Source organism: Neolamprologus brichardi, chromosome 11 (assembly GCF_056152115.1).
Source record: "Neolamprologus brichardi isolate AB-2024 chromosome 11, ASM5615211v1, whole genome shotgun sequence".
NCBI classification, from domain to species: domain Eukaryota; kingdom Metazoa; phylum Chordata; class Actinopteri; order Cichliformes; family Cichlidae; genus Neolamprologus; species Neolamprologus brichardi.
The window spans coordinates 7,388,500-7,416,229 of record NC_142114.1 but is presented as its reverse complement, the minus strand read 5'-3'; the positions used below and the strand labels follow the sequence as shown (position 1 = coordinate 7,416,229).

Genomic DNA, 27,730 nt, shown 5'->3' with positions numbered 1-27,730 from the left:
GCGTGTATCTGTCATATTACGCAAGTTGTCCACATTTGGTTTTATTTCACAAATCTTCTTAAACTGAATAAAATGTATTTATTGGGCTGCACACAGTATTCAAAAATGTCAAAACAAAAACAGTTTTTTGCAGTTATGTGTGTGTTTAATTTAAAATTAACCACTGAAATGTTACATAAGCATTCATACCTTTACTTGGTGCTTGGTTTAAGCGGAAGTACACCTCTTTTCTTTTTTCCCCATTCTTCTCGGAAGAATCACTAAAGCTCAACTGCATGAGTGAATTCTATTAGTGGGAATTACAAGTACAGCCTTTGGGTCCTTTTTAATTTACTGTTTACTGCATGCCCTGTGATACCTTTTATGCTTTCAACACTTACTAATCTAAGGCCACAGCCTCCCTAATGCAGGAGGATGCTAGAGTGTGTCAACTATAGGTTCAATATCTAAACCTATTTTATATTTACTGAGGATTTGATACAAAAATGTTGGATTTATCATTTAGATCTCAGAAATAATGAAAAAGACTTACATTTTAAGCGTAAGTGCTTTTCAGACTTGGCACTGGAACGTTGGGTCTTTCTCTCTCACTTCTTTGAGCTTGATTCAAGGAGGTTTATCGTTATTTATCCTGTAAACATGTTTCCAAGCAAAATGAAACTTGTAGTGTATAAGAAACTTGCAGGTATTTATTCAACCAAAGCCCCGTGGGTTGAATGCCAGTGTGGCCAACAAGGTTGTTGCTAACAGCGATTAAAAACCCACATTCTACACTTTGATTAAAAGTGACATTTAGAAGTCTAGACACATGTTTATTTTTTAGTCCTTATGATCACTTAATAAAATAGTTATTTTTAACTATATTTAGAGAGATATATGAGAGATTGTAGGGAAAAGCACTCTTCTACTTATAGATCCTTATCTGTGTTTTTAAGCTCCTCATTTACACGGTGTGTTTGTACTGTCACTGACTCTGTAAGATGAACAGCTCTGTAGCACAAAGAGACATGAAAGACACTGACTGTTGGTGCCGTCTGTTAAGCACATGCACCTCACTTGTGCTCATATGAGGCTAATTCATACAGTGTCATTTGGTAATCAGCTGCACAGTAAAGCTGTTTGTTCTTTTCTCTTTTCCAAATCACACCAGGTGATAAGCAGCCGCTTTCTGCCCTACAACACCATCCCCACCGATGCTGTACTCAGTCTGGACGAGGACACGGTGCTTTCCACTACAGAGGTCAGACTGTCGTCATACTTCACTTGTACTGTGTTTTCATTTAAGACCAAAGGTTGCCCAAGTTCGAGCTAGTCATTTTCTATTTATCATCTCTCTCTCTCTCTGTATGCTGTTGGTACACTTCTCTGGAATCATCTGTTCTCCTGTCCTCATGTGCTGTTTTCTGCCCGTCTCACTTTGTTTCTCTGTGATCTCGATCCAGGTTGACTTTGCCTTCACAGTGTGGCAGAGTTTCCCAGACCGCATTGTTGGTTACCCGGCCCGTAGCCACTTCTGGGACAGCAACAAAGAGCGGTGGGGTTACACATCTAAATGGACCAATGACTACTCCATGGTGCTGACCGGGGCTGCTATCTATCACAAGTACTGTCACTCATCTCCGATTCCATTTAGTCCAGAGCTTACACAGTTTCTCCTTTTATTATAATCAGTCACTCTGTCAAACTTCCTGTTTAGATACTACCACGACTTGTACACCACCTACCTTCCAGCCAGTCTGAAGATCATGGTTGACCAGATGTCCAACTGTGAGGACATTCTCATGAATTTTTTGGTGTCGTTGGTGACTAAACTGCCACCTATCAAGGTCACCCAGAAGAAACAATACAAGGAAACCATGATGGGACAGGTGGGGCTTCTTTTTTTTTTCCTTAAATCGTGTGGATGGTTTTGTGGATTTGTTTATTATCATCCACAGTTAAGTGTTTTATGCTCTGATAGTCTTTAGTTCCACTAAATCCCTCCTGTCAAGGAACAAAACAAAACAGTCGTCATTTGTAAACCTGAATTTAAATTTGGTATTCTTGCAATATTGCCTCAGAAAGGTCACTGTCATTGGTGATGAATCATTTATTTTGTTGATCTCTTACCTTCTGCCACTGTCTGTGTCTCTCGCACCTTTCAAAACCTTCCATCCACAGAGCTCCCGAGCATCTCGTTGGGCTGACCCGGACCATTTTGCCCAGCGTCAGACCTGCATGAACAAGTTTGCCAACTGGTTTGGCACCATGCCCCTGATCCATTCTCAAATGAGGCTGGACCCAGTCCTGTTCAAAGACCAGGTGTCCATACTGCGGAAAAAGTACAGGGACATAGAGAGGCTATAACCTTCCTGAGCCCCCCCCGTTCTCTGGACACTACAAAGAAAGAGCGAGGGGGGCGACCATACAGATATGCGCACAGCCTTTTCAGAGTTGCATGGATGGATCAGTAGAGAAGCAAATGGGGTTTGGAACTGGGGGAAAAGAAAGTGGAACAGATGCGGCTGTGTCTTTTTTTTGTTCTTGGTACTTTCTCCGTGTCTCCTTTCTGACCTACTGTTATGTGTACTGGAGAGACCTGACCACAAGGGTCCCACTATTTACACTGACTACCACCTGCTGAAGCTCACCTGAGGAGCTAAAGGTTCTCGACCTTGAACCAAAGCGGTCTTGGAGTCTGAATTCACAGCTTGCTGCTTCAGTATCCCGTCAGTGGCAAACCACTTCCAACCCCGCTGAAAGAGACAGGTCTGGTCTGTACACTATGCACAGGATTCTGAAAGTTTTTGCTGATAGAATATTACTGATAATTATGAAGAGGATAACACTATTTTGGATTGTGTTTAGCTATTTTTTTATACAGTGGATGAACGGCCAGCACTACTCTTTCTGTATTGTCTTAAAACCAATAGTTTAGAGTGGGTTAAGAGAGGAAACAAAGCCGCGACCGCAGAATTGAGTTACGATCGTTGATCTGACATTCACAGTGCCTCACAGTTTTATCTGATGCCGTTGGGATCTGGGAATCTCCGAAAAAGACATGGTGCAGAATGAGTACTTTGATCTTGCTGCTGTCGGTTTTATTTTATTTTGTTGGTTCCCCCCGTCATTTGTTATTTTCTGCGTAAATGAAATCATGGAAGGTGGAGTAAAATCTTCCTAGTCAGCTTTTATATATTTTGTTGTAGCTCTTTCATTCATATGAGCAAAAAAAAAAAAGAAAAAATCTGAGTCTTGTCATGTGCTATTCTGATTACATTCTCATGGTATAATTATAATGGTGTTAAAGCCAACTTACACAACTAGATTTGCAAATGCAGGGATAGAAATCTCTCATTGAATCCAGGACTGTACTTCCCTGAGAGCTTTTTAGAAAGGTCTTCTTAAATAACAAGCTAGGATACTTGTACATGTTTTTTGGCTAGAACATTACAGCTTTGCCTTTGTTAGAACAGGCTTAGCAAACTGTATGAGCCAACTAATTGAAACACACACCACTGTGAAAAGGCAAGAAAGAAAAACTTTTTGGCAAGATTTTTATATATGCCTAAATCATCATAAATCATTTAAACCCTTTATCTAATTTAAAAATGACTCTGAAGAGACTACCACTTTTCCTCACTTAGAATAAATAAATAGGACGCGGTTGACAAACATTTGCACCGAGCATTTGCATTATTTCGAACAGGCTCTGGGTAGAAATTTTCAACTTGGGTAATATCCTGGAGATCCTGTAGTAAGGGATTATTCTCAATGTTCCTTTTAAAGAATACACACAATCAAAATCCTCTCTGATAATTACAGATTTAAACTTGCCCTCAGATTGGCATTATGACACTGCGCGTACCCCGCATTTAACAAGTGTAATCCAAAACAAAGACACTGGAAAGTATTTTCCATAATTCAGTACATCAGTCTGGTAAATTACTTATCTCCCAGCCTCTGCTACATATATTAGTCTTCTAAATCTGAGAGACATATCTAATTTTTTGCAGTAATATATGCTGACTGCCAAGAAGAAACCGGGATTTTCTGCTTCTTTATTAAACAATTTCTGATTGTTGGATCCCATTAGCAGCATTTGTTTTTTGGTTTATATGTCATATCATTTTATCTAAAACGTTGTCACGTGATGATTTTTAGAATGGGGCATGTGTTTTTGAATCGCTGCATCATCCAGGCAAAATGTAATGCAATTCTTTAGAACTCTAACCCCCCAACCCCCGTACATCCTTTAATAATTTTTGTTTGTTTCTGTTATTTTTTTTTTTTTTATGCATATGATTAGTTTGATAAGCTCCTCTGCCCTTCACAGAACCCAGTTTGTAAGTGCCAATACAAGCATTAGTTTTTTTCCCCTTTCCCTTTCTCATATGAAGAACTCCATTCGCCTTCTCATATTTATTTGGTCCAGCAGGTGTGTTTTTTCTGTCTATATGGGAATGTGAGAAAAAGGAAGGGGAAGTCCAAAGATGAGGTGCTGCATGGTATTTTTCACTTCAGAGAATGTGCTATCAGCTTGACAGTAAATTTAAAAAACAAAAAACAGAATTGCATTTCTGAAATAAACTCGGTGCAATATATATAAGGTGACATTTTCTCTATCTTTTTCTTTTCTGTGCCCCTGTGTTAATATCTGAGAGGGCGAGAGGTTACATATTGATGTGCCTTCAGAAGAAATACTGTCACGAGTTTAAAGTTTTCCTCATCTGCCTTTTGCTTCGTAGTGTTTTTTTCCTTTATCAAAATCCAGTAACTCATAGTGGCTGCCTAAATGATATTGTTCAACACTGGAATGCTATAACCACACATCTGATACAAACATTCCTGCCTTTTCTGTAATAGGATCATTTTTCAATGTCTTCTTGAACTCATCCTGACACGCATACTGCCTTGTATTACTGTACTTGCGAATTCCCCCAAAAATCCTCCTCCTTCCCAGTTGTCATAGCGGTAGTAGTACATGTAATACGCATACTGTAAATTTTCACATGCGGTATTCATCTGACAGGATTGTGACCTGAATGAATCTCTGCCTGCTTCCTTCACTCTCTTCTGTAACTGCAGACCTAATTTTATAGAGATTAAACTGGAAAGATAGTGGAAAATTCTGAATTTTGTAAAATGAATTTTATAAAAACAAATCAGGGGCGAGAAAAAAAATCTAATAAAATGTTTGATATAAGTTTACGGTTTTCTTTGTGTGGTTTTTGGTTTTAATTTTCGTTACTTTGAAACTAAAGTTGGAATTTTGTTTGGCTGCGATCCGGATACCCTTTTTGCTCTGTTCCCTTTTCCTGTTTGACCTGCCCACAACCCATTTTTAGGCTCCCAAAACATATTTTGTGCATTAGGCCTGTGTACTGTGCACACTAAAGGAGCCAAACTGAATAATGCTTCCAGCTTCCTTCTTGTGCTTGTGTGAATTTCATCCTATGCCAAGAAACTGCAGTGTTTACATAAATCTGTGTCAGGATGATTGGTTTAGACACGCTGCATAAATAACAGCATCTATCCAGGATGATCCCATGGTGCATGAGAGCTGCCAACTCAGCTGGAGCAACAGCTACAGGAAAGATTGCTTCCCTCCAATACGCTCACACGCACGCACACACACACAAACTCAACTGGGCAAAACTCAAAGCAAAAAAAGATCTGCAGTTGGAAAAAGCTGGACTAATGCCCAGTCAGGATGAATTATCATGTCACACCAAAAAGAACACCATTTGGACACTCACACCAGGTCCACATCCACGGTGTGGTCCAATTCAGAAAGAAATGATTTAGATGCGTCGCTGAAAATGTGTAGTTTTAGATAAACTGAAGTGGGAAACTACAGAGATGATACCGCTGGAGTTTTTCCACAGCGCCTTGGGGATGCTATCTAATGCCAAAAGTATTCTTGTATTTTTTTTTTTTTAATGTTCTGCAAATCAGTTCAACTTCCCTTAATCCTGGTGATGAGATGTGTATCTGCTGTGGTGATGGGTCTCAGTTTTGGCAGGCAGGACAATTCCCTGCTGTCGGATTAAGCACTGTGACTCAGGGCCAAATCTGAGAAATGCCACTCCCTATCAGATATCATTATGCCATGCTAAGAGAAATGATTGAGGACACACTCAAGCTTCAGAAAGAGAAGAAAGGGCTTCTTTTTCTCTCTCTCTATCTCTGCTGCATTTGAAGTCATAAGACATTATTTTCTGTAGTGCCAATATAGATCTCTTGGGATATGGGAATTTATATAGTCATGGTGTCCATTTGCCTTACTTTACTTCAAACACTGCAACTAAACACCATGCATTATAAAGGATTTCATGTTTGTTCCATGTTGCCTTTTGGGATAAAATCCTGACAGTCATTGTGCATTTTGAACTATATTGAGGGAGCACATTTGCTTTTCTGTTACACTTCTATTGCAAGTGGTATAAAACACTTAACTGTCTTTATCCATAATAAAAAAACAAAGTAGATGATATCTAGTCTATGCAAATGCATATATTTAAAGAAAACTAAGCACGTGAGGAATAAGTCATTTAGAGTTTGAAGACTACATCTGCAGCTCATCTGAATGCCATACAGGACTTCTAACAGGCAGTTACGTTACAGAAGAGTTGATGGTGCTCCCTGTGGTGACTTAATTGAATACATTTAGATTAGGGACATTATTGCTCTAATAACCAGAATCAATTAATTTCACAGGATTAAAGGAATACAAGTCCTCAGTATTTGCCTAGATAAAAATCTCCAGCTGTTTTTAGGCTTCATCCTTTTCTGCAAGTGTCTGCATATCTTGGCATATAAGAATGCAGTACAGCCTAAGTGGGTTTTTTTTTTTCCAACTTAAATAGATCTTTGCAGATAATAATATACTTCTGTTTTTTAGATGTAGATAATCAGATGCATTCAGGCTTTGACTCAAACCTTGTACATCAAACGTAGGAGCTCGTCTAAAGCAGGAAAGCATCAACAGAGAAGTGGCTGCTTTCTCTAAAGCTGTTAAGGCGTATCCGTCACATCATAGCTGCAGACAGCAATCATCTAGATAATATTATCTTGTTTAACAGATGGAAGCTCAAAACTGTGTTGCAATCCAGACGCGGCTCTGGAGTAAAATGTGTTAAAATGGGTCATAGACCATTTTCTAAAACTTCATACGATGTCCCATAAATTAGTGATGTAATCCATTCAAAAACCTCCATCCAGTTTTGAAATCTATTCACTTTTTATGTATTTTTGTCCCCAATGTAATTTGGACTAGATCACACTGACCGAATGCACGAGAAAAAAATGTGGGGGTATTATGTGATTGTGGTGCATAAACAGACCTTGTGACTTCATACTGTCATGTTAGGATTTGATGTTCACTGAAGATGACTAATAATATTGTTATGAATCAGTTCTTTAACAACGAATTTAACGGAGTAATTCCTCTGATATCTCCCTCATATAGTGATACAGAGCTTTGCTGCTGCTGCTAAATTACAAACATGCTCAGCTGGCAGCAGTTCTAATGCAACAGATGCTGTAGCCTATGAGACAAATCCTCTTAGTGCATTTTGTAATTTGATTGTAGATGAGTCAGTCTGTTAGCTATGTTCCTCATCTCTGTGTCTAAAATGGTTTATGGACTGCATGGATGACCACTTCTCTGCCCACTAAGGATACTGTTAGAAGGATTGACATTGTTTGAGTGTTACCATCCCATGTGAATACAACCGATCATTTTTTGCTCTTTACACAATCTTTAACATAACCTTGATTAGCTCAGTCGCCTTAGCAAGTGCTAAAAAATATTATTAATATGTATTATTGTGGTTGTTGTTGTTGGAATTTTAATAATACATACGCGACATATATTTCAGAATTTAAAATTACCTTGGCGATCTCTGTGCAACAGCGCCTCCTATCCTCCGCTGCCGTTCACAGCAGGCTGTCTGTTAGTATCACCCTTCTTAGCAGACTCCTCCTCCGCCATTTTTTGACTGTAAACATCCTGTCGATTTTAAAAGGACAGCGGTGAGCGGGAGGAAGGCGACTGGCGCCATCTTGGCTGTTTTAATGAGTACAACAGGGAAGAATTTGCTGGGAGAAATAACTTAATCATTGGGGTTTCGCTCAAGAGGGGATACTGTCGGTAAGTGTGTTTGCAGCGGAAATATGTGGGCGCACTTTTGTGTATTTTACAATAGGAAGTAAGCATGCATGTGTGAGTTTATTCACTGCGGCCTTCAGTGTAAAAGCAGCCGTTAGCCAGCAGTTAGCGATAGTATTGTGCTAGTGTAGAGGGAAAAAGTATGGGCGCCTTGTTTCTGTGCGCTTCACTTCCCCACTCATGTGCTTCGCTTGTGCTCTTGCCATTTTATAAAATTTGTGGTTTTGCTCAAATTAAATTAATTCAGTTTGATCCACATTTTCTGCTTCACCGCGAAGCTGCTCACTGCTTCTTTTGTAGTTAGCTGCTGGCTAATTTAGTTCATCCCACTTGATGGCGCCGGCTATTTGCTGGCGCAGACCACTCTTTGGCGCTTTTAACGTGTTAAACTGTCTGAAGTCCGTGTTCAAAGACGCGTGGGGCTTTTCAAGTTAATTATTGCATTTGGGAAATGTAAAACTTTGTCGTATTATTGAAGTTAAGCGCCGCCAAAGTGTGACTTTCTCCAGATAGACATGTGCATTTACAGTGTTTGCCTCAGAGAGTGGGAAATAGGCGGAACTTGAATCAAGTCACGGCGCATGTTTTGATAACGTTCGAATCTCACTTTCTATGTGTAGTTAGTATCTTACCAGCAGCAAGTAACAATTAAAGTTTCATAACTTTAATTTATTTGTAAGAAAAAAAGTATACGAAGTGTTTCGAGGAAGCTCAATTGGATTTTAGAGTTAATGTAAGTATGAAGTAGCTACGGTAAATCCAGCTAGCAAGCCCCCTGCTTAATATGAGCGGCGGCTTTCGAAGTTGTCTCAAAATGTTAATTTGAGATACAATAGACCGCTGTTTATTAAATAGAAGCATGCTGATGGCATTGTTATTTAAAATATGGGGGTAGTGTCTTAACGGCTCTTGCGACTTGTTGCCCAACTCAGGCTTGGTGGCCTGGTTAAATTTTGGATCTCTATTCCACAATCTGCATGAGTGTCCATCCGTTTTATTTGTAATGGCTTGTTTTGTTGGAACATAAAGGTTATATGTAATTAAGCAATAGGTTTTATTTTGACTTAAATATTCAGCATATTTCTGAACAAATGATAGTTGCTGCGTATTACTAAGTAATAATTCTGTGCAACTATCCAGTGGTGTTTTCTTCGACTTTTTCAAAAAGTAGATTTGACTCTTAATCCCACATCAAGAACAGTCAAGTGTTGAGGGCTGTATTGTTGAAGTAGGGCAAAAGATGCATTGTTTTTCCACAAATCCTAAGGGATGGTAATGCTTTTGTCTTGACTTTTTTTTTTTTTTTTACTACTTTATTATGTTTACAGGTAAATTATACCACAGGGTGAGCGTGTGACCCAGGAGAAGCAGGGCAATGTTCTACGCCCACTTTGTCCTCAGCAAACGTGGGCCGCTGGCCAAGATCTGGCTGGCGGCCCATTGGGACAAAAAGCTGACCAAGGCCCATGTGTTTGAATGCAACCTCGAGAGCAGTGTGGAGAGCATCATCTCACCCAAGGTAACACAACAAAAATAGTTTTAGGTATTCTGGTAGTTCTACTGAAGACGTTTTAGTTCACTTTCTATGCTTGTTTTGATCTTGAGCTGGTGAAATACTAAAACAGGACAAATAACCCTGTAAAAATTAATTTTCTTTGAGCATTTTGGGCACTTTTGTTTTTCAGGTGAAGATGGCTTTGCGTACATCAGGCCACTTGCTCCTTGGGGTGGTGAGAATTTACCACAGGAAGGCCAAGTATCTGCTTGCTGACTGTAATGAAGCTTTCATCAAGATCAAAATGGCTTTTAGACCAGGTATGGTCTTTTTTCTGTTTCTTGAAGTTTTGATCTGTTTTCCCCAAACAAATAAAAACATTTTCCAGCCCATTGCTGTGGTACTGACTTTGATCCATTGTGCTACACCTCATAAATAAGAACCACATACGAAGTTGTGTTTTTAAAACTACGTTGCTGCTTGTCTGTGTTCAGGTGTAGTGGATCTACCTGAGGAAAACAGAGAGGCAGCGTACAATGCTATCACCTTACCCGAAGAATTCCATGACTTTGACCAGCCACTTCCAGATCTGGAGTAAGTCAACTATGTAAACAGCTCTTATTTCGTAATTTCTACCAAATACTTTTGTCATTTGTAGGATGCACTGTAAGGTCTGTGTTTTCAGTCCTTGGTGTTAAGTATGACAGCAACGCATGCCTCCAATTTTTGCTTTCATCAACCATTTTTATTGTCAGTGGAGCCCATCTCATTGCACAAGTGCCATAATTACACAGATGGATTGTTCAATAACAGAAAGATGAAAACTTTGTAAATAAGAGCAGCTATTTGGTGATTCAAACAGTGGTGACAGAGACCAACATGGGCTATTGTAGCTAATGGAATTCTGTATACTACATAGAAAAATGTAGTTCTGCAAGTTGTTGTTAATTGCAGTATTTATTTATTCATTTATTTACAACACAAGTATATTGAGTTTCAGTGATGGGCTGACATGGAGGCTTTATAATAACGTCATAGGCAACAGTTTGACTCATCTCTAATACCTTTGTTTGCTTTCTCCTTCAAATAGTGACATAGATGTTGCTCAGCAGTTCACCCTGAACCAGAGCAGAGTAGAGGAGATCACCATGAGGGAAGATGTTGGCAACCTGAGCCTCTTGCAAGACAATGACTTTGGTAGGTCATTATTTATGTCCTCATGTGTACACACAGACACATCGCACAACCCAACCCTGGTAATGGTCAACACACTTGGCAAATTTAGATTTACTAATTATGTCTTTGTTATCCATTGGGGTTTGAAATGTTTAATTCATTTCTGTGTAATGAGAAATGTGGTGTATATTTTATAATAATACTTTGCTGTACTCCTCAGCTGACTTTGGCATGGACGACCGAGAGATGATGCGTGATGCCAGCACATTTGAGGAGGATATAATACATGGTGCGACGGCTTCTAACCTGTTGCTTGAGGCTGAACCTGGTCCAGCTAATCTTCCTGACAAATCCAACCACATGGAGTATGATGACTTTGGGGACGGCTCCATGGGCAACAGTGATGGGGGGATGCTGGGTGAGAAACACATTTGTTTACACATTGGGATCTGGTGACCGCATCGTCATCACAGCCACATCATTCTCATACTTGGCAAACAATTCTTGTTCTGTGAGATATGATAACATGATAAAGTTAAATGTATTATTTCTCAGTTGACAAACTGCTGAGCTCTGAAGACGGCGGCGGTATCTTTGACGATCCTCCAGCTATTACAGAAAGTGTCATGATGCCTCCAGATCATGGTGATGATGAGGATGACTTTGACAACCTCCAGTCACGTAAGTAAACAAAATTGTAGAAACTATGGTGATAAAACTCCTCAGTTGTGTGCTGTTATAAGTGACCATATTGCCTCTTTTGATGCGTGTGTCCAGCGGGCCCAGACAGCCCAGACTCAGGTCCACCAGAGCCCCTGCCTGCCATGGCTGACCAGACAGAACAGACCACTCTGGTTCACAATGAGGAGGAGGCCTTTGCCCTGGAGCCCATTGATATCACTGGTAAGTCCCTGCTCTTTTGTTGAGATGAAAGGCTGCACTAAAGAGGAGAAAAAATTGAATTGAATTCTTTATTTATTATTCTTTTGTAGCATTGCAGTTTTACTCTTATTAATTGCGCTCCATAAAAAAAAAAAAAAGGGCCTCTATAGTCAGTGCTGCATAAACACACTCGCTCTGTAATTTTAAATGCTTAAAAGTAATTAGTTTATGGCAATAAGCACCAAGTAGCCACAAAATTAAAACCAACTACAGATAAAGTTAATAACATTACACTTTTTCTTTAGTGCTGTGATAGCTTTTCTATTTAATGTCTCTAGTTGTGCTGAGAAATGTGAAGGCAATGCTGGAAATTAATAGGAATGAAGAAAGGCTTAAATTTCTGTAATATTGATATATAATTTGCTCAGAGCAATTAACTTTTAGTTTTACTTGTCTATATTTTGCAGGATAAGCCACATATTTGCAGGTGTACACAAGTTTGATAGGAAGCTAATTTCTTCACTTCCAATAAACATGCTTAGTGTAATACATTCTTACTGTTTTTAGGTAGTAAAGTGCAGGAAATGGGCTATATAGAGTGGAAGCATGAAAATACAGTGCAGGCTGTATTTACGGGCATATAGTACAAATGAATTAAATGTGCCATTTGTGTATGCAGCTGGAGTGATTACAACAGAACCATGTCTGCTTGGTGTAACAAACATAGGGAACTAACTTCTCTGTAGACACAGCTTTAATGTCATTAAGCACTCAAGACCCGAACTCTTCCATGACATGCATTTTTAATTTCTCTTTGATATTTGGGCTGATTGGGACCCGATGAATGTAAAAACAAAGAATTACCAGATTTTTTTTTAACCTAATTTTTGTTTCTAAGAAAAATGAGAGCCACATATGAGGATATTCGTTTAAAATTTCGATAGAAAAGCAGCAGTATAATGTCCTCGTAAGTGGATATCAGGTGCTTGTAGAGCGAAATTGAGTATTTTGGTCTAAATAACCCAAAATGTGATGTCCACATATGTGGATGCCAGGTCCTAGGAGGTTAAAGTTGTAATTTTAATTGTAGGGTAGTTATGGTGAAATAACCATTGTGAACTTTTTTTTTTCCTTGTTTCTTTTCAGTTAAAGAGACCAAGGCCAAGCGTAAAAGGAAACTGATTGTGGACAGCGTGAAGGAGTTGGACAGCAAGACCATCAGAGCCCAACTGTCTGACTACTCAGATATTGTCACCACCCTGGACCTCGCCCCTCCCACTAAGAAGCTTATGATGTGGAAGGAAACTGGAGGAGTGGAGAAGCTCTTCTCTCTGCCTGCTCAGCCCCTCTGGAATGCCAGGCTGCTCAAGGTAACAAATGCTTGTGATAAATATTCATGTATTTGTGGGTAAATGCGCACACACATTGAGAACTAACACAGACTTTCAGCTGCCTGTCTGAAATCACTGCTAAGGAATATTAGCACTTTGGCATGCTTATTACCGCTTTCACAACAGCAGTCCAATTCTCCAAGTAGGTCAGCCTCAGTTGCTGTGTAATGGAAAGGGAGATGGAGTAGATTTATAACAGTATTTTTTCATTGGCATTCTGTTCAGATTGTGGGATTTGCAATGAGAGCTTTGAAGGAACAGGAGGTGGAGGAAGTGATTGTTTTTGCCTCTTTCCCTGTCCTTTAACACTGACGTTACTGCTGTGTCAATGCATAATTAAGGACAATTTCCTTTTGTCTCACGAGTTGTGCATTTTTGTTTTAATACTAACTTGTCATATAGTGGTTTTTAAATTTAAAAAAAAAAAAGTAACACTCCTCCCTCTCACAAGTTTTTTTTTTTTTTTTTTTTTTTTTTAAACTTTTACATATCTGATACCAGATGTTCACACGTTGCCTGACACCTCTGGTGCCAGATGAGCTGAGGAAGAGGAGGAAGGGAGGCGAAGCAGACAGTCTGGATGAGTTCCTCAAAGAACTGGAGAACCCAGAGGTGCCTAGAGACGAGGTCTTAACTCAGCACAGAGATGTTACTGGTAAGTCCTGCTGGAAATGACGAGAGGAGATCATGTCATTAGTTGTGTTAAAACCTCAGAAGGGAGACCATCTTTCATCAAATAAGGTGGTGTTCACCTCAACAGTTGTTATTACTTTCAATTAATCTCTTTCTTTTTGTCCCTCAGACCAGCCTATCATGGAGGAGCCCAGCATACTGGCAGCCTCTGCAATGGAGGGCAGCAGAACGGCCTTGGATGAAACTGTCATGCCCCCTCCCTCCACCCCCCGTGCAGTCAAACGCAAGGCTCTTGACAAAGACAGCACCCTTACTGTGAATATCTATTTCCTCTCTCTCTCTCTTTTTTTTTTTAAAATAAATAAATAAAAATTATTTATGCTGTAAAATCAGCAAAATTACAGATGTCTAGTTTACCTTTGCATTGCGTATAACAATGTGCTGTTGTTTGTATCTAAAATGTATATAATGGACAGCTGATTCTTGTTAGATTTTCAGTTCTTAAACAGTGTTTTTCTAGACCATGCTTAAAGATTTTACCTGGTTAGGGTCACATTCGTGCTAAATGTTATTTAATAGAAAGGTTCCCACAGATGAAGTTGTTTTGAATCTGTTGAAACATCAAAAACGGGTCCAGTTGTAGAAACAAAACATTTCAGGTTACTGCATTTTGTATTAACTTGGTCCTGATTTTGATGTTTTCTGCTTTCTTTCCTTTTTTAGATGGTTCCCTTGGAGCCGCAGCAGTTGGCTGACCGCTCAGTCGTGCCTCAGAGGTTAGACATGCCTCAGGTGGAAATGCCCCCAGAGGAAAGTAGTCTGAACCTCACAGAGCTTGTCCCTGAACTCAACCTTCTTGGGGAGAAGGAAAAAGACAAGAAGGATGAAAGTGATGAAGAGGAGGTGGGTGGAAATAGCCTATTCTTTTATTTATTTACATGCAAAACTGGAGAATTTGTAGTTGACAGTGTTGCCAATTTGTCAAAGTTCCCAATCAAGAGAAGTAGTTTTTCTGTCTGTGTCTGGACCAGTTGATGCTAATCATTGTGTGTTGTTGTTTTGTTTTTGGTTTTTTGTACTTTAGGAAGAGGAAGGGCAGGGTGGAGATCAAGATCAGGAAGAGAAGAGATGGAACAAGAGAACCCAACAGATGCTGCATGGTCTCCAGGTAAGAAAGCTGTTATGGCGCTTACACATTTCTGAAAATGGAATTGAAATAACTAAGCCTGTTAGCAAGTAATAATGAAAAGGCTTTGGGCAGTTCACAGAGTGCTTTAAAAAAACATCAACTAACCTTTTTACTTTACTTGCAACATGGTTTGGATGGATTTAATCCATGGTATGGATTTAAATTTGAAACATGGTAGTCTTTAAGAACTTTTCCTCACGAACAGTGAGAATCATCTCAAAGTTGTGTTATGTTTGATTACACATCTATTTAATGCTTTTGTCTCATAGCGCGTTATGGCTAAGACTGGTGCACAGTCTGTTAGTCTGCTGGACTTGTGCCGGAACAACAACAGGAAGCAGGCAGCCGCCAAGTTTTACAGTTTCCTCGTCTTGAAGAAGCAGCAAGCCATCGAAGTGACCCAGTCTGAGCCCTACAGCGACATCATCGCCACAGCTGGACCAAAATTCCACCTTATTTAGACATTGGAAGAACCAACAAACACTCTGCTTGCAACAGGCATACATTTTTGATTCTCAACTATTTTCCTTTTAATTTTGTGTTTTCCTGATGGCCCCCCCACTTTTTTTTTTTTTTTTCTTTTTCCCTGGGGAAAGGGGGAGGGATTAGGCGCGAATGGGTTGGAAACTTTTTAAAATAACAGATTTTACTGTACTACAGATTGAATCATGCAGTATTCTTGGTTCAAATGGAGCGAGGAAGAATGTTTAACAGAATATTTATAAAGCAACATTTTTCAGTCACCAATTTGTAAACTTTTAAGTTAAATTTCTATTGTCTGCTTATTTCTTGAGTTTTGTATCATTGCCCCTGTTTCAACTGAAATATTGCAGATTTTAGATAAAGCCCCCCAGTGTACTTTTCAATAAAACATCCTGTAATGACTGTCCATGTTTTGCAAAGGTACTGTTTTATTGCTCAGAAGTGTAACCTTTCCCATCCTCTCCTTGTTGCACTTGTTCTTTGAAAAACAAAATGTTTAATCTGTTTTTTAAAAAAATTGGTCGATCTTACCTGGCATTAAATATCATGTATCAGATGTATAATTCAGGAAGTTTGTCGATTAAGTTTCATGTAAATTTCTTTTTTGTACCTTTTTAAGTTTATGCTTATTCACCTCTTTGCATTATATAACTAGGTAATGTCCTTGTTACAGTTAAGTTCATTATCCCACCTTTTTAGTCTTTGGGTAACTTCTTCTAGTTGTGATACATCTGTAAAGATTTGAAATAAAGTGTTTTAAGTACTTTGATTACTAACAGGAGAGTATTGATTCACCTTAAATTCAAAGGCTCATTTCTGCTTTCAGTTTTTTCTTGTAGCTTGACCATGTAAAGAAAGCACTGAAATGCAAAAACCAGAGACTGGGATCAAAAATACTAAATGTTACAGTTGTGAGCATAGATGACATTGTGGGCATAGATGTCATGGAAATGTAGGGCCTTTAATGGTTTTAAACTTGGTAAGGAAAATCGTTAAGGGTGGAGCAATTGTATAGTAAACATCTTTAATGACTTAAAAAAATGCTTAAAGTTTTAATGTATTTGTGGTTATCTTGAATGTAAACTGAGTCAAACTTGTATGCACAAGCTCAAGTGTGTGTGTGTGTGTGTGTGTTAGCTAGCTGTTAGCAAGCTCTACCCTTTGAACAAGCTTCTGGCATAATTTTGGCAGGATATTTGACCAGTCCTCTTTGCAGGATTGGTAGAGTTTATTTGAACTCAGGAATGGCTTTGGGGAGGCTAGAACCTTAATGTTAGATTGCTGTATCTTTTAATCAGATTTGGTGTGTTTTGGGGATTGTCCTATTGAAATGGTTACTAACCATTTCAATAGGACTCACCTTTACTTCTCCAAACATACCGATTTTAGAGCAGGAACTTGTTTCTTAGTTGACAACCTCTTACTTCGTGGTGATGTAAAACTGGATAGTTTCCATTTCATGGCAGGCTTAAGCTTTGATGGTTCATGGGTGTTCCTGAACGCCCTAAAACATTCTAAACAATCCATATATATATATATATTTATATATATGACCCCGTGTTTATACTTGTGTGTTTTTTTTTTTCTTTAAAGTCATTAGTATACTGTACAATCAAAGAAAAAGAACAGTTCAAAGCACCATGTAGATCATGCACATCATGATCTACATGACCACAACTGTATGGGGATTGCTCCTTCATTTTATTTTGTAGCAGCGGTTGTCAGCATATATCATGTTAGGGCACTTGTAGAAAAATATTATTTTACAACTCCGACGCGCTAAATAAAAAAACCCAACAACTTCAACTGGAACTTCTAGACGAGAAGTTGATCGGATTCTCAGCCTTTGTTTCTACACGGACAGGAAAACGGGCGTATTGTCACCGGAAACGTCCGTTGCTGAGCACTTTCCTTCCTTTTTCCGCGTGGAGCGCAGCATAGATGGCATCGCGTAAGGAGTCCAGCTCAGTATCCAGCACAGCGATGGCTTCTACTGGCGGCACTTTGGACTCTCCCGTAAAGCAGATCCAAATTGAGGGACTGGTAAGTGTTAGTGTCGGTCTGTGTTACCAGCTTCTAACGAGCGGCAGATAAACCGGTTGTTAGCAGACGTGTGCGTTACAGTGTGAGCATCATCATGGCGGAGAGATAGTACGAGGCCCTTTCTGGTTCTGTTTAAAGGGATAAAACGTGCATGGAGCCTTGTTATTCAGTTTTTGGTAAACAAATGAAAAAAAAATTCTGTTTAGAGATTCCGAACTTACTAGCAGACCAATAACAGGCTAATAGCAATCGTCTTTTTGTTAGCCGGTGTGTAGGTTTCATTAAACGAAAGGGGTGTTTGTTTTTAGCACCAGGACTTCCCCGAGTATCAGAATCGTGTTATTGCCGGTGCTGCTTTTTTAACGATGTAAAGTGTTTTAGAGGTGGCATTTGTTAGCTGTGTTTATTGTGGCAGACAACAGTACCTTCACTGGCAAATCTGACCTTTGTTATAGATCCACAGAAGGCCCGTGTGCCTTCCAACAGATCCTATTGTCTTGATTAAATTAGGCCCTTGTTAAATAAGTCTTCTGAAGCAGAATTTGCTTTAGATAATGTTAAATCTCTTGTGGCTAGGTTAACAAAACACAGTAAATAAATTCATTTTCCCACTATTCTGCCTCTGCAGCACAAAAACTAACAAGTTACTGTTCTGCCTTTCCTGTTGGGACCTGGTGATACTATTGTTCCTGAGTCTCCCGTAACATACACAGCTAGAGGCCTTTGTTTCAGATTTGTTCAGACCCAGGGTTCTTGGGCACATGTATTGTAACAGTGTGCTGGTTTGTGTGGCTATTGTGTGTACTTTGGACACAAAATTTACTTCCTCGCTGACTTGTTAGTAAGCTCTTGCCACTGTTCATTAACAGGTAAATAGTGGAACATGTTCAAACTGGACTTGAAACAATTCATGGCCCCTTTCCTGTCCTGTAGTACCTCTGCAGAAACAGCAGAGGACAAACTTGCTTCGCTTACGTTCTCCCTCCCTCCTGCCCTGAGTGGCACTGGACACAAAGCAGCTCTTTTTCTTTCTCCTTCTTTTTTTCCCAGTGTTTCTGAACTCAGTACCAAGACTTAAACTTGCCAGCTGCTGCCTTCCTTTTATCTTGCTCATTAAAGGTGCCCCAGAGTCCTAGGCTCTAATTTCAAATCTGAATATTTCACCTCCATGTGTATTATTTAGACCCTTAATGAGATTTTCTTAATTCCTTTTCTCGGCTTTATCAGCCAAACATTTTAATCGCAACACTTAAATTAAAAACAGTCAGGAAGAGCTTAGTGTGCAGCCTCATTTGAATGGAGACTGCTGAAGGAAGGGTGTCTATTTCAGGTGGCGTTATGAAATGCGCGTCACCTGAATGCATTGATATGCAGCTGTTGCTGCCGCGTTGCGTCATGACACGTCTGTTAGAGGTTTAGCTGGAGGCTTGCCCGTAGACAGCATCACCGCTGCTGTGTAGTAGAACTGAATTGTTTTCTTGCTTTTGAAGAGGTTTCAGTCACTGATGTTGCCACAGAAGTGGAGAGCAGCACTGCAGTGGGTTCCATTAAACACCTACTGAGATCACACAATTGCCTGTGTTGAGAAGAAGCCTAGATGCACGTCAGACACGCGTCTTATTCTTGTACCACGTATTAAGGAAAAGTCAGAGCGCTTTGTGCAGGATATTTTGGCACCGTGATTTGACGGTCTCACAGACTTGAAAGGCAGGGAAAAAACAAAGTAAGTTTAATCTAACATTTCATGTAACAGTCATTTTCCACTCTCAGCAAGAACAGTCCCCTTCTGCCCCCCCGGGGTTTTTAGATAAGCCTCAGGTTCTTGAGCCTGTGCTTGACAGGGAGGTGTCATATAATAATGTAGTACAGATCTGCTGCCGTGCACACAGGAGATGGCTTGCTATCCAATACAGAATGCAGAATGATAGCTTTACATATATTCTTCTACATAGCACAGAAGCTATACGTCATGTTTACATGCTATTTATTTTAATTTGACATTCAGAGTTACTTGATACACTCGCTGAAGCACTCACTGAGCAGGTACTTGAGCAAAAAGTAAAGCACGACTGCATCCTGTGCGGCTGCGCAGGTCAAACAAACTTGTATTGTTGAAATGTGAAGTAAAAAAAAAAGAAGACTTGGTCAACAATAATCAGATTTCAAGCAGCTCACTGTTCCACAGTTGAGTTGGTTACCTTGCTGAGAGGTCGGAGGAGTGCAGCCTTTTGTCGAGCACCGTTGGTCACGGTGGCTACTGCTTGTTGTTCAGTCACATCTTTAAAAAACAGTCCAGCCATGTTTCACCACCGAGTGCTTTAGATGTGCGAAGGGAGCGAAAAGGATGAGTTTGAAATGTGAATAAAACCCTAAACAGGGAGGCTAATATCAATAAAATAGTAATAAATAACAGTGATACTCCCGTTTGTGGTAGTAGGTGGCTGTGCACACATGGGTGTGTGTGAAAGGAGGCACATCTATACCTAATATAGTAAATATTATAATATAAACTTTATCCACTGCTAATGAGTTGCAGGATCCCTTTGTGACAAATAACTAACAGACCAGTAATTAGCTGCCTCTCCAATGAGTCTCTTACCCCACTGTTGGATGCCAACTAAACCATCCTGGGGAGCAGCTGGCTACGGTGGTCCCTGTTCTGCTCCGCAGCCTTGATGGAGCAGCACATGAACCAGTTCTAAACCGGCTGCAGGTTCTGGTTAGAGTGGCCCTCCAGCTCGCAGCAGATCCTCAGAGCAGAACGAGGACTATTGTTGCCAGCGGCAGTCCAAGATGGCAAAGCTGGACTCAGTCCGACCGTGGGATGAGAGACTCTGAGAGCCATGAGAGCGGCTGGTGAGCATGCCAGGAAGGAAACACAAGATGGGAAGGGGAGTAGCTGTTTAGCAATCGAACTTTTAAAATAAGACTGAGGAAATTGCTCATTAGGAAATTGCTAGTGGATTGCGTCATTCTTTTGGGCAGGAAAAAAAAGGTGAAATGGGTAGACAGCCAGATATTATTGGGGCGGGACCTCTGTGGGGAAACCCTGGTAAGCATTTAATCATATGTTTTGCTGGATATGCTGTGAATTCCTCAATCATGGCAGATTATTCTCCTAGCAATGAAAATACTACATGTCAAGGGAATTAATGGCTAGACTTTGATCTTAAATGAGATTTAAAAAAAAATAATTAAAAATGACTAAGGTGTATTATGGTTTCAGATGAGGTGTCTCAAACATGAAACTGTGCACTGGTTTAGACCAGGCTGCTATCTTGATAGACTGTGCAGCAGGCAGGACACATGATATGCATAAATATCCTCACTATAAATTAGCCGTATTGCTCTGACCTCTGTACTTTCCTTTTAGTTAATTTTTTGGATTATTTGTCTCCCCACATTGCTACAACTGCTCCCATCGGTTGCTGCCAGAGTCAGTGGCTGCTATACATCAGTCTTGGACTACTTCACATTACACGCCAGACTTGGCCTAGCAAAATCAAACATGTTTGAGAAAGATCTCACCACGCCAGCAGGCGAAAGCTGGCAGATGAAGTGGGAATCTGCCGTGGTCTTCATCCGTGGCTTAACCCAACAGACGACTCCTGCCACACAAAAGTGTTGTCTCTGTCAAATATTTTGCAGCTGGCGTTGAGTTTAGAGTCCGTTCACACTTCAGCAACGTAAAAAAAAAACCCAACCTCATTACGCGATCGTCTCTCTTGCTGTACTTTCTCATAACTTGAGCCCCGTTGTGGCAGGAATATAAGCCCCTTTGTGTGAGCGAGGCAGAAGATTTATGATAAGAATTAAAGGCAGCCAACAGGGGATTTAGACCGCAATTGATTTTGCACAATTCAATTTTAAGCTTGTTGATTTATAATGCACTGTCCACATATCAATCTTGGGCCTCTCCACATGAGGTGAGATCACTGGGTTAGCTGCCGGTGTACTGGATCAATAAAATTATACGTGAGTTTGTATGTGTGTGCGTGTGTGTGTATCTGAGATTGCTTGAGTAGTAGGGAGGGATGGTACTGGAGGGAGAGTTGGCATGTCTTTGTGGGCATGCAGGTTTGCACAGACGTTAAGCTTTCCAGGCTTTGCTTACAATACCTGATGGCATTTACCGAGCACCAGGAAGCCGGTACTACAAATCCACTGAAACCTCCAGGCTTCCTTCCTTCCTTTTCTTGTAGTGCAGATGCCTCTTTGCTTCCTGTCTTTAAAGCATTTCTGTGGATTCAGGATTCCCCCCCCCCCCCTTTTTTTTTTCTTTCTTTTTTTTTTAACCCCCCTCGTGTTTAGCCCTATTTGTTTGACCTTGTTGGAGTTGTTTTTGGCCGACTGTCCATCTCTCGCCTCCTCCCTTTCCCAGACAGATGCTGTTTAAGTGTGCGATGAGCAGATCGCCAAGAGCTAGATAGCTGGAAACATTGTGTATCCGTTGCTATCTGCTCTCAATGATGGAGGGAGACTAGAAAAGCTATTTGCTGTTGGAAAAAGGAGCCAAAGCTCAAAGGGGAGCGGGGACAGGGTAAAGCAGCCAATGCCACTGTTCCTGGAGACTTCGACTGTAGCCCTCCTCTCCCCTGCCGGATTCCTTGTTATTCTTCCTCGCTGTCTTTGCTACACCTCACCTACTGCCCCACTGCTTTCTTTTTGTCCGTTCCTTCATCCGCCTGTTTCTCCATTTCACATTTGCACTATTGCATTTCCTCGCTGCCCAGCTCCGCCACCTTTCTCCCCTCCATCGCGCTCCCACTCAGTTATTTTGCTGTTTCTCCCTCCCTTTCCACCCGTGTCTCTCCTCACCGACCTATTGCTCAGACCTTCCTGCCCTCTCAGTCAAAAATGCCAAGGCAGGCAGGCAGGGAATGAGATTTGTTTTTCTCTCCACTCCAACCCATTTGGTTTTTCTTCTCCCGCCTCTAGCTCTTTTTACTTGTTGCATGACAGAGCCAGCGCTCTATTGAAATAAATCATCTCCCCGGACAAGCACGCATGTGTGTGTGTATGTTTGCGCGTGTACGAGCAGCTGCCCGAGACCAGCGAGGGCTCCCTTATGGTGGTGTTGGCTCTTTTGTTGTGAGCATGGCTTTAGGACTGCCACCCTGCTTCTATGTGTGAATGTGTATGTGTGTATTATTAATGCCTCTGGCTGTGACCTGCCCACACTGTTATCAGCGTGATTTATGCTCTCCCCCTCCACACAGCGCTTTTCAGCTTTTTGTCCTGTTCCTGTTCATTTAGACGCTTTGCCTTATTCTCTGCTCTCTGCCATTGCTTTTCAGTTGTTTTTTTTGTTTTTTTGGCTTGTCAGTATGCCTGCCACATGTTTGTATTGTGCATGTGCGATAGTTTTTCCTCCGCCGTCCTTGGTGTCAGTATCACAGCATTAGAGCTTAAACCCACTCCTGAATCATTCGGAGGCTTTGTCCTATCGGCCCATTTTTATCTGGCATTAAAAATTAAATGCATACGATGATGCATGGACTCTCTGTCCAGATGAAGCACGATTATGTGGGATATTGGAGTACGAGTCCAAATATACCCTCCCACTGTACAAGGATGGCATTTTTCTTGAAAATTTTATGTGTGCCGCCTCTTCGCTCTCCGGTGTAAATTGCTAAGCTGCACTGAATACTAACTGCCCTTTTGTACACACTCAAGATCAGTGATGCACCAGTGTTTGAGCCTGCAGGTGGTGCTTACCACAGCGGGCTCCAGCACTCAACCACAGTCAGTGATTGCCTTAGTAACTTGTCCCAGAATTTCTCCTAACATAACAATGGTTATTTTTTGACAATTTTGTGGTTTTTATGTAAGAGCTTAGTGGCCAGTGAAGAGTGCAGAATGCTTCATTATGCAATCTGTTACCAAAGTAAGTGGTGTTTTTGCTGTGATGTGGGGGTCCCTAGACTGGTTGCAAGTTGATCATCGGGTTACATTGGATTTAGAATCATTAATTAACTTAACATGCACATCTGTGGAGTGTGGGAGGAGACTAAAGCACCAGAGGGAACCCACATAGGCACAGGAACAATAAGAAAACTGCTCTGAGGCAACAGACCTAACCTCAGCTGTCTATTGGGAGAGCTCTTATAAATTTACCAGAATTTGTTTAGAAATGTTCTAGTTTTAGTATTAGAGGAGTTATATTCCCCCCCCCCCCCCCCCCCCCCCAAAACCTGTTTTACTACACAATTTCAATTAGGGGTGGGTTTTTATAATCGATTTATCGATTAAAATCAATTCTGGCTTGGATAACGTAAAATCGATTCATTAAAATCCTGAATCGATTTTTTAATATAAATTTATTTTGCCCGAAATGCCAGAATCTCTGGTGAAATCTCACAAACAACCACCAAACAGCTAAGACAGTAAATGAGAGCAGGAACACGGATTCTGCACAAAGACTTGAACACACAGCGCAACCCGCGGATCAGAATCAGTAGATGTCGCCTTTCTCACAGTCGGGGCTGAAAGCCAACAGCTCGCTGATTCTGATCTGTCGGCGGGTCCGTTAGTTTGATCTCTCTCCAAACAATAAAAATAAAACTGACTGAACCAGCAGCAAAAGAAGATCCAAACTACGCTTCACATAAACATCGTCATGTATTCACTCTTACTGTTTTGCTTTGACCACGATGCACAGCTCTCTCTCTCTCTCTCTCTCTCTCTCTCTCTCTCTCTCTCTCTCTCTCTCTCTCTCTCTCTCTCTCTCTCTCTCTCTCTCTCTCTCTCTCTCTCTCTCTCTCTCTCTCTCTCTCTCTCTCTCTCTCTCTCTCTCTCTCTCTCTCTCTCTCTCTCTCTCTCTCTCTCTCTCTCTCTCTCTCTCTCTCAGTGTACTTCAAGAACAGTTTCCCGTCTAAAAATCTGTTTTCTTCATTATTCGCTTGCTTGTTACGCACAAGTCTACCGGTGTTTACAGCGCTGTCGGCCGACGTTCGTTTTATATACTTGAAAAGAAAAATACTGAAAAGAAAACCTAATTTCTGCCGTTCAATACTGAACAAATTTAAACTTTTTAAAATTATGCAAAATGCAAAACGCTTAGCTGTGTCTCTAATAAAACTGCTGTAACTTCAGAGGTATGTTGATTAATGGTTTTCTTTTGTTTTTGATGTACTGCAGAATATTTTTATAAAATCCCGGGCCAGGAAAATCACCTTATCTTATCTTCAGCTACTTTGACACAAAGGCATCTGCTGTGATGCTCACACCCTTGATAAAGTTTTGCGTGTGTCAGCTTCCTTTTTATACATACAAAAATATGTAAATGTACTGATCTGAATTATAATATTTCTGACTGTCAAAATTTCCCAGATTCAAATCGAATTAAATCGAATCGTGGATTGAATCGATTCGGGACCTTGTGAATCGGAATTGAATCGATTCTAAAAATCAGTGACGATACCCAGCCCTAATTTCAATCACCAGAAATCCTTTTGATATCAAAATATGTCACCTATTACTGGTATCTCAGTGGTGCATGAGATAAGCCCTCTTTTTCATAGTACTCTCAGAGTATTTTAAGTTTTTACATTAAATATCAGTATTTAGTGTCCCTGTGTCAGTATCATGCATTGTCACACACAATATCCTGATGCTTTGCTGTATTAATTTTTTTGTTTGTTATGTTTTTAACTCCCAGTTTCGCAATATTGTAGCTTCATTAGGGGTTTAGTATGGATTGTTGATATGATCAGGGTTTTAGGCTCCTCCTACCAGAGTAATGAGCCAATGTCATGCAAATTCACCCCTCATCCCACCCCCAAAAAAGTAGACTTCTCTGTGTCTATCAGGAGAACTACAGACCTTATTCTATGCCACAAACTGGGCTGATAACGAGTAGCTGTGCCCGTCACCACCCAGTTAAAACTGTATTGAACCTGAGCTGTGCACCTGTCAGTGCAACAACATGATTTTTCAACTTGTAATAGTTTTTCCAGAGGGAAGGTGGTTAATAGCTACGGGGGGCTTAACCATATCAAGCATCAGCACCTCAAAAGTTACACAAGCAGACGACAACCACTTGTTTCTACCAAAAGAATGGAACTGTTTCCAGAGCAGCGTGACATTATTTATGTCACATCTACACATCCATTTCATCCTTGTGATCCATCACAACTGAATACAGGCCCTAGATCATTATTCTTTGAGCTGCAGGGTGCACACAGCTGTCTGGATGTATGTGTGACACTCATTATAGAGCAGGATTTATCTTCAGTGTTATCATTTAGTGTGTGTTTGGAGTCTCCACAGCAAAATGTGCATAATAAAAATCACGAAGAGCAAAAATAATTGCTTTAATACTGAAGTGTTTCCTGCTCACTCTTAATGTATTGAATTTTGAAAACAATAAGCACGATTAGCGTGCTAGCCAGGTGCAGCAGTTTCACATGGAGAACTATGGAGAATGGAGCATATGACTAATTTGCAGATTAGCATGCTTCATGCTAAACACTGCTGCACCTGTTTTTAACCTTTTCCAAGTAAAAAACACAAGACCGTGGATGTTTACAGCACAAATTTGGCGTCCGTTTCAGAGCTGTTAAACCTCGGGTTACTATTCATATTTACGTTGTTGTAATTCTTTTGCGTAATGAGTAATGCTAACACTTTAGTTTGTGTATATAAGCAGAGAAAACTCTAGTGATGCATGAAGTCTCATTGTTTTTGGGTGGTTTTTATTTGGTTTTTCTCTTGATGTCACTTTGGGTGTTGGTGAAATCAGAAGCCTTGCGTTGGTTGTTCTTGGTGGGGAATTGATGAGAAATGTGTCATATGTGCTCTGCTGGGACAATATTCTCAGCCACAAAGTGACTAGAGTTGTACAATCAACCTAAAGTATATTAACTACACGTTACAATCATAACAACATAAATTCTTTAACCGGAAGTTCCTATTTTCACATTTCCTAGGCGTAAATCACAGGCCTTTATCATGTGTCTTTATTTGCATTCTTTTACTAAATCAAACCACTTTTCTGTACACTAGAGGTTAGACATTATTCTCTCTTTGAAAATAAGAAAATTGTTCAGTGTGTTTGTACTGTGATTAAAAAACAATGTGCCAAAGAACAGAGGAAAACATCCATGTGACTTTTAAACAACATCTCACACAGAAAATCCTCAACTCACACTAATGAGCTCAAATCAACATGACGAGCAGGGACGCAACTGTATTTGGTACCATAAATCAAACAATAGCAAGAAATTGCATAAATGCTATAAACGACAAGATGGATAAAATATTATCAATTCAGAAAATGAAATCAATTTTCAGCAAATGCCACTGAAAGCAGGATAAAGAATCATCAACCTCCTTTTCTGCCTCCTTTTCTACTGCAGCACTAATGTTGCTCTTTTTTTTTCCCTTTTCACAGGTGGTGCTGAAGATTATCAAGCACTACCAAGAAGAGGGCCAGGGCAGCGAGGTGGTTCAGGGCGTCCTGCTGGGCCTGGTAGTCGACGACCGACTTGAGATCACCAACTGCTTCCCTTTCCCCCAGCACACAGAGGATGATGCTGACTTTGATGAAGGTAACTAAAAGCAGTGTGCCTGCTTTCTGTTTGCTCCATCGATCTTCTCCTGCAGCTGTAAAAATGCGAGCACACTTATCACATCACGACAGTGTGAAATAAATACCCGTTAAGGACCGAGCGCAAGTAAAACCGTAAAATGATGGTGTCTCCGGTGACTGCAGCCGCTCAATTTATGACATGATGATATTAAGAAATCTTCAGCAACATGGGAGCTGTGGTATTTGCTTATTGTGAAATTTTGAAACTCCACTGTAGATAAGAGCTGCTTTGTCATTTAAATTCTGCTGCGTGACATTATGAATTGCAAATTTGGATGATTAAGTTTTTAATTAACACAGTGTTCTTGAGTTGATATACCAGATGGCTGTGAAAACATTGACTTGAAACATTTCCGTGGAAAACGTATATTGTTTTTGGCAGGACAAAAGGTGTTGTTGTTTGTCATTAATTTTTTTTTGGCATGACTGACGTGTGAGCCAAATGTTATATCAGATATTGCATCAAACTAATTTGTTTTTACAAATTTACAAGGGTGAACAGAAAGTTTCTGAATTTTAGGGGGGAACTACTTTGTAGATTTCTGTGGATATCTCATTAAAACTGACCCTTATCGCGCCATGTATGTTAGCTTATCTAACAGCATGGAGGTGGGGTCGGGGGAAGAGATTGTGACCAGACACCTGGGGGTGCTCTTCTCCCTCAGAGCTGAAGGGGTGACACAGGTCCTGTGTT

At 40.4% G+C, this 27,730-nt stretch overlaps 3 protein-coding genes and 1 long non-coding RNA gene across 4 annotated transcripts in view; 3 read left to right on the top strand and 1 right to left on the bottom strand.

The window, feature by feature from the left end:
* Positions 1 to 5,185, top strand: part of LOC102789223 (exostosin-1b-like) — a 39,851-nt gene extending 34,666 nt beyond the window's left edge. The window contains exons 8-11 of the mRNA XM_006794924.2: positions 1,151 to 1,240; positions 1,443 to 1,603; positions 1,697 to 1,868; positions 2,161 to 5,185. Of these exons, the coding sequence (XP_006794987.1) occupies positions 1,151 to 1,240; positions 1,443 to 1,603; positions 1,697 to 1,868; positions 2,161 to 2,346 (609 nt within the window). The 3' untranslated portion in view covers positions 2,347 to 5,185. The remainder of the gene's footprint in view (positions 1 to 1,150; positions 1,241 to 1,442; positions 1,604 to 1,696; positions 1,869 to 2,160) is intronic.
* Positions 567 to 7,929, bottom strand: LOC102789021 (uncharacterized). The gene is made up of 4 exons (XR_004843762.2): positions 7,876 to 7,929; positions 2,110 to 2,310; positions 1,725 to 1,983; positions 567 to 631 (listed from the first exon to the last, which is right to left on the bottom strand). It is a non-coding gene; the product is annotated as an uncharacterized LOC102789021 (long non-coding RNA).
* Positions 7,930 to 7,996: 67 nt separating this feature from the next.
* On the top strand, positions 7,997 to 16,177 carry LOC102789512 (double-strand-break repair protein rad21 homolog A-like). Its single transcript, XM_006794925.3, has 14 exons — positions 7,997 to 8,134; positions 9,481 to 9,671; positions 9,838 to 9,967; positions 10,142 to 10,241; positions 10,738 to 10,844; positions 11,044 to 11,241; positions 11,379 to 11,504; positions 11,601 to 11,726; positions 12,852 to 13,075; positions 13,598 to 13,751; positions 13,899 to 14,044; positions 14,453 to 14,632; positions 14,814 to 14,897; positions 15,188 to 16,177. The coding sequence occupies exons 2-14, from the start codon at positions 9,528 to 9,530 to the stop codon at positions 15,377 to 15,379; spliced, it is 1,911 nt and encodes a 636-aa protein (XP_006794988.1). The 5' UTR covers positions 7,997 to 8,134; positions 9,481 to 9,527; the 3' UTR covers positions 15,380 to 16,177.
* A 1,109-nt stretch (positions 16,178 to 17,286) lies between these two features.
* Positions 17,287 to 27,730, top strand: part of LOC102789807 (eukaryotic translation initiation factor 3 subunit H) — a 58,742-nt gene continuing 48,298 nt past the window's right edge. Inside the window, exons 1-2 of the mRNA XM_006794926.3 lie at positions 17,287 to 17,444; positions 26,839 to 26,995. Of these exons, the coding sequence (XP_006794989.1) occupies positions 17,343 to 17,444; positions 26,839 to 26,995 (259 nt within the window). The 5' untranslated portion in view covers positions 17,287 to 17,342. The remainder of the gene's footprint in view (positions 17,445 to 26,838; positions 26,996 to 27,730) is intronic.

Excerpts from the sequence above, each read along its gene's own strand:
- LOC102789512 (XM_006794925.3), top strand. The coding sequence starts at position 9,528 with ATGTTCTACGCCCACTTTGTCCTCAGCAAACGTGGGCCGCTGGCCAAG. Across the intron at positions 13,076-13,597 it reads GGAATGCCAGGCTGCTCAAG|ATGTTCACACGTTGCCTGAC; the intron begins GTAACAAATGCT and ends ATCTGATACCAG. Across the intron at positions 14,045-14,452 it reads ACAAAGACAGCACCCTTACT|ATGGTTCCCTTGGAGCCGCA; the intron begins GTGAATATCTAT and ends TTCCTTTTTTAG.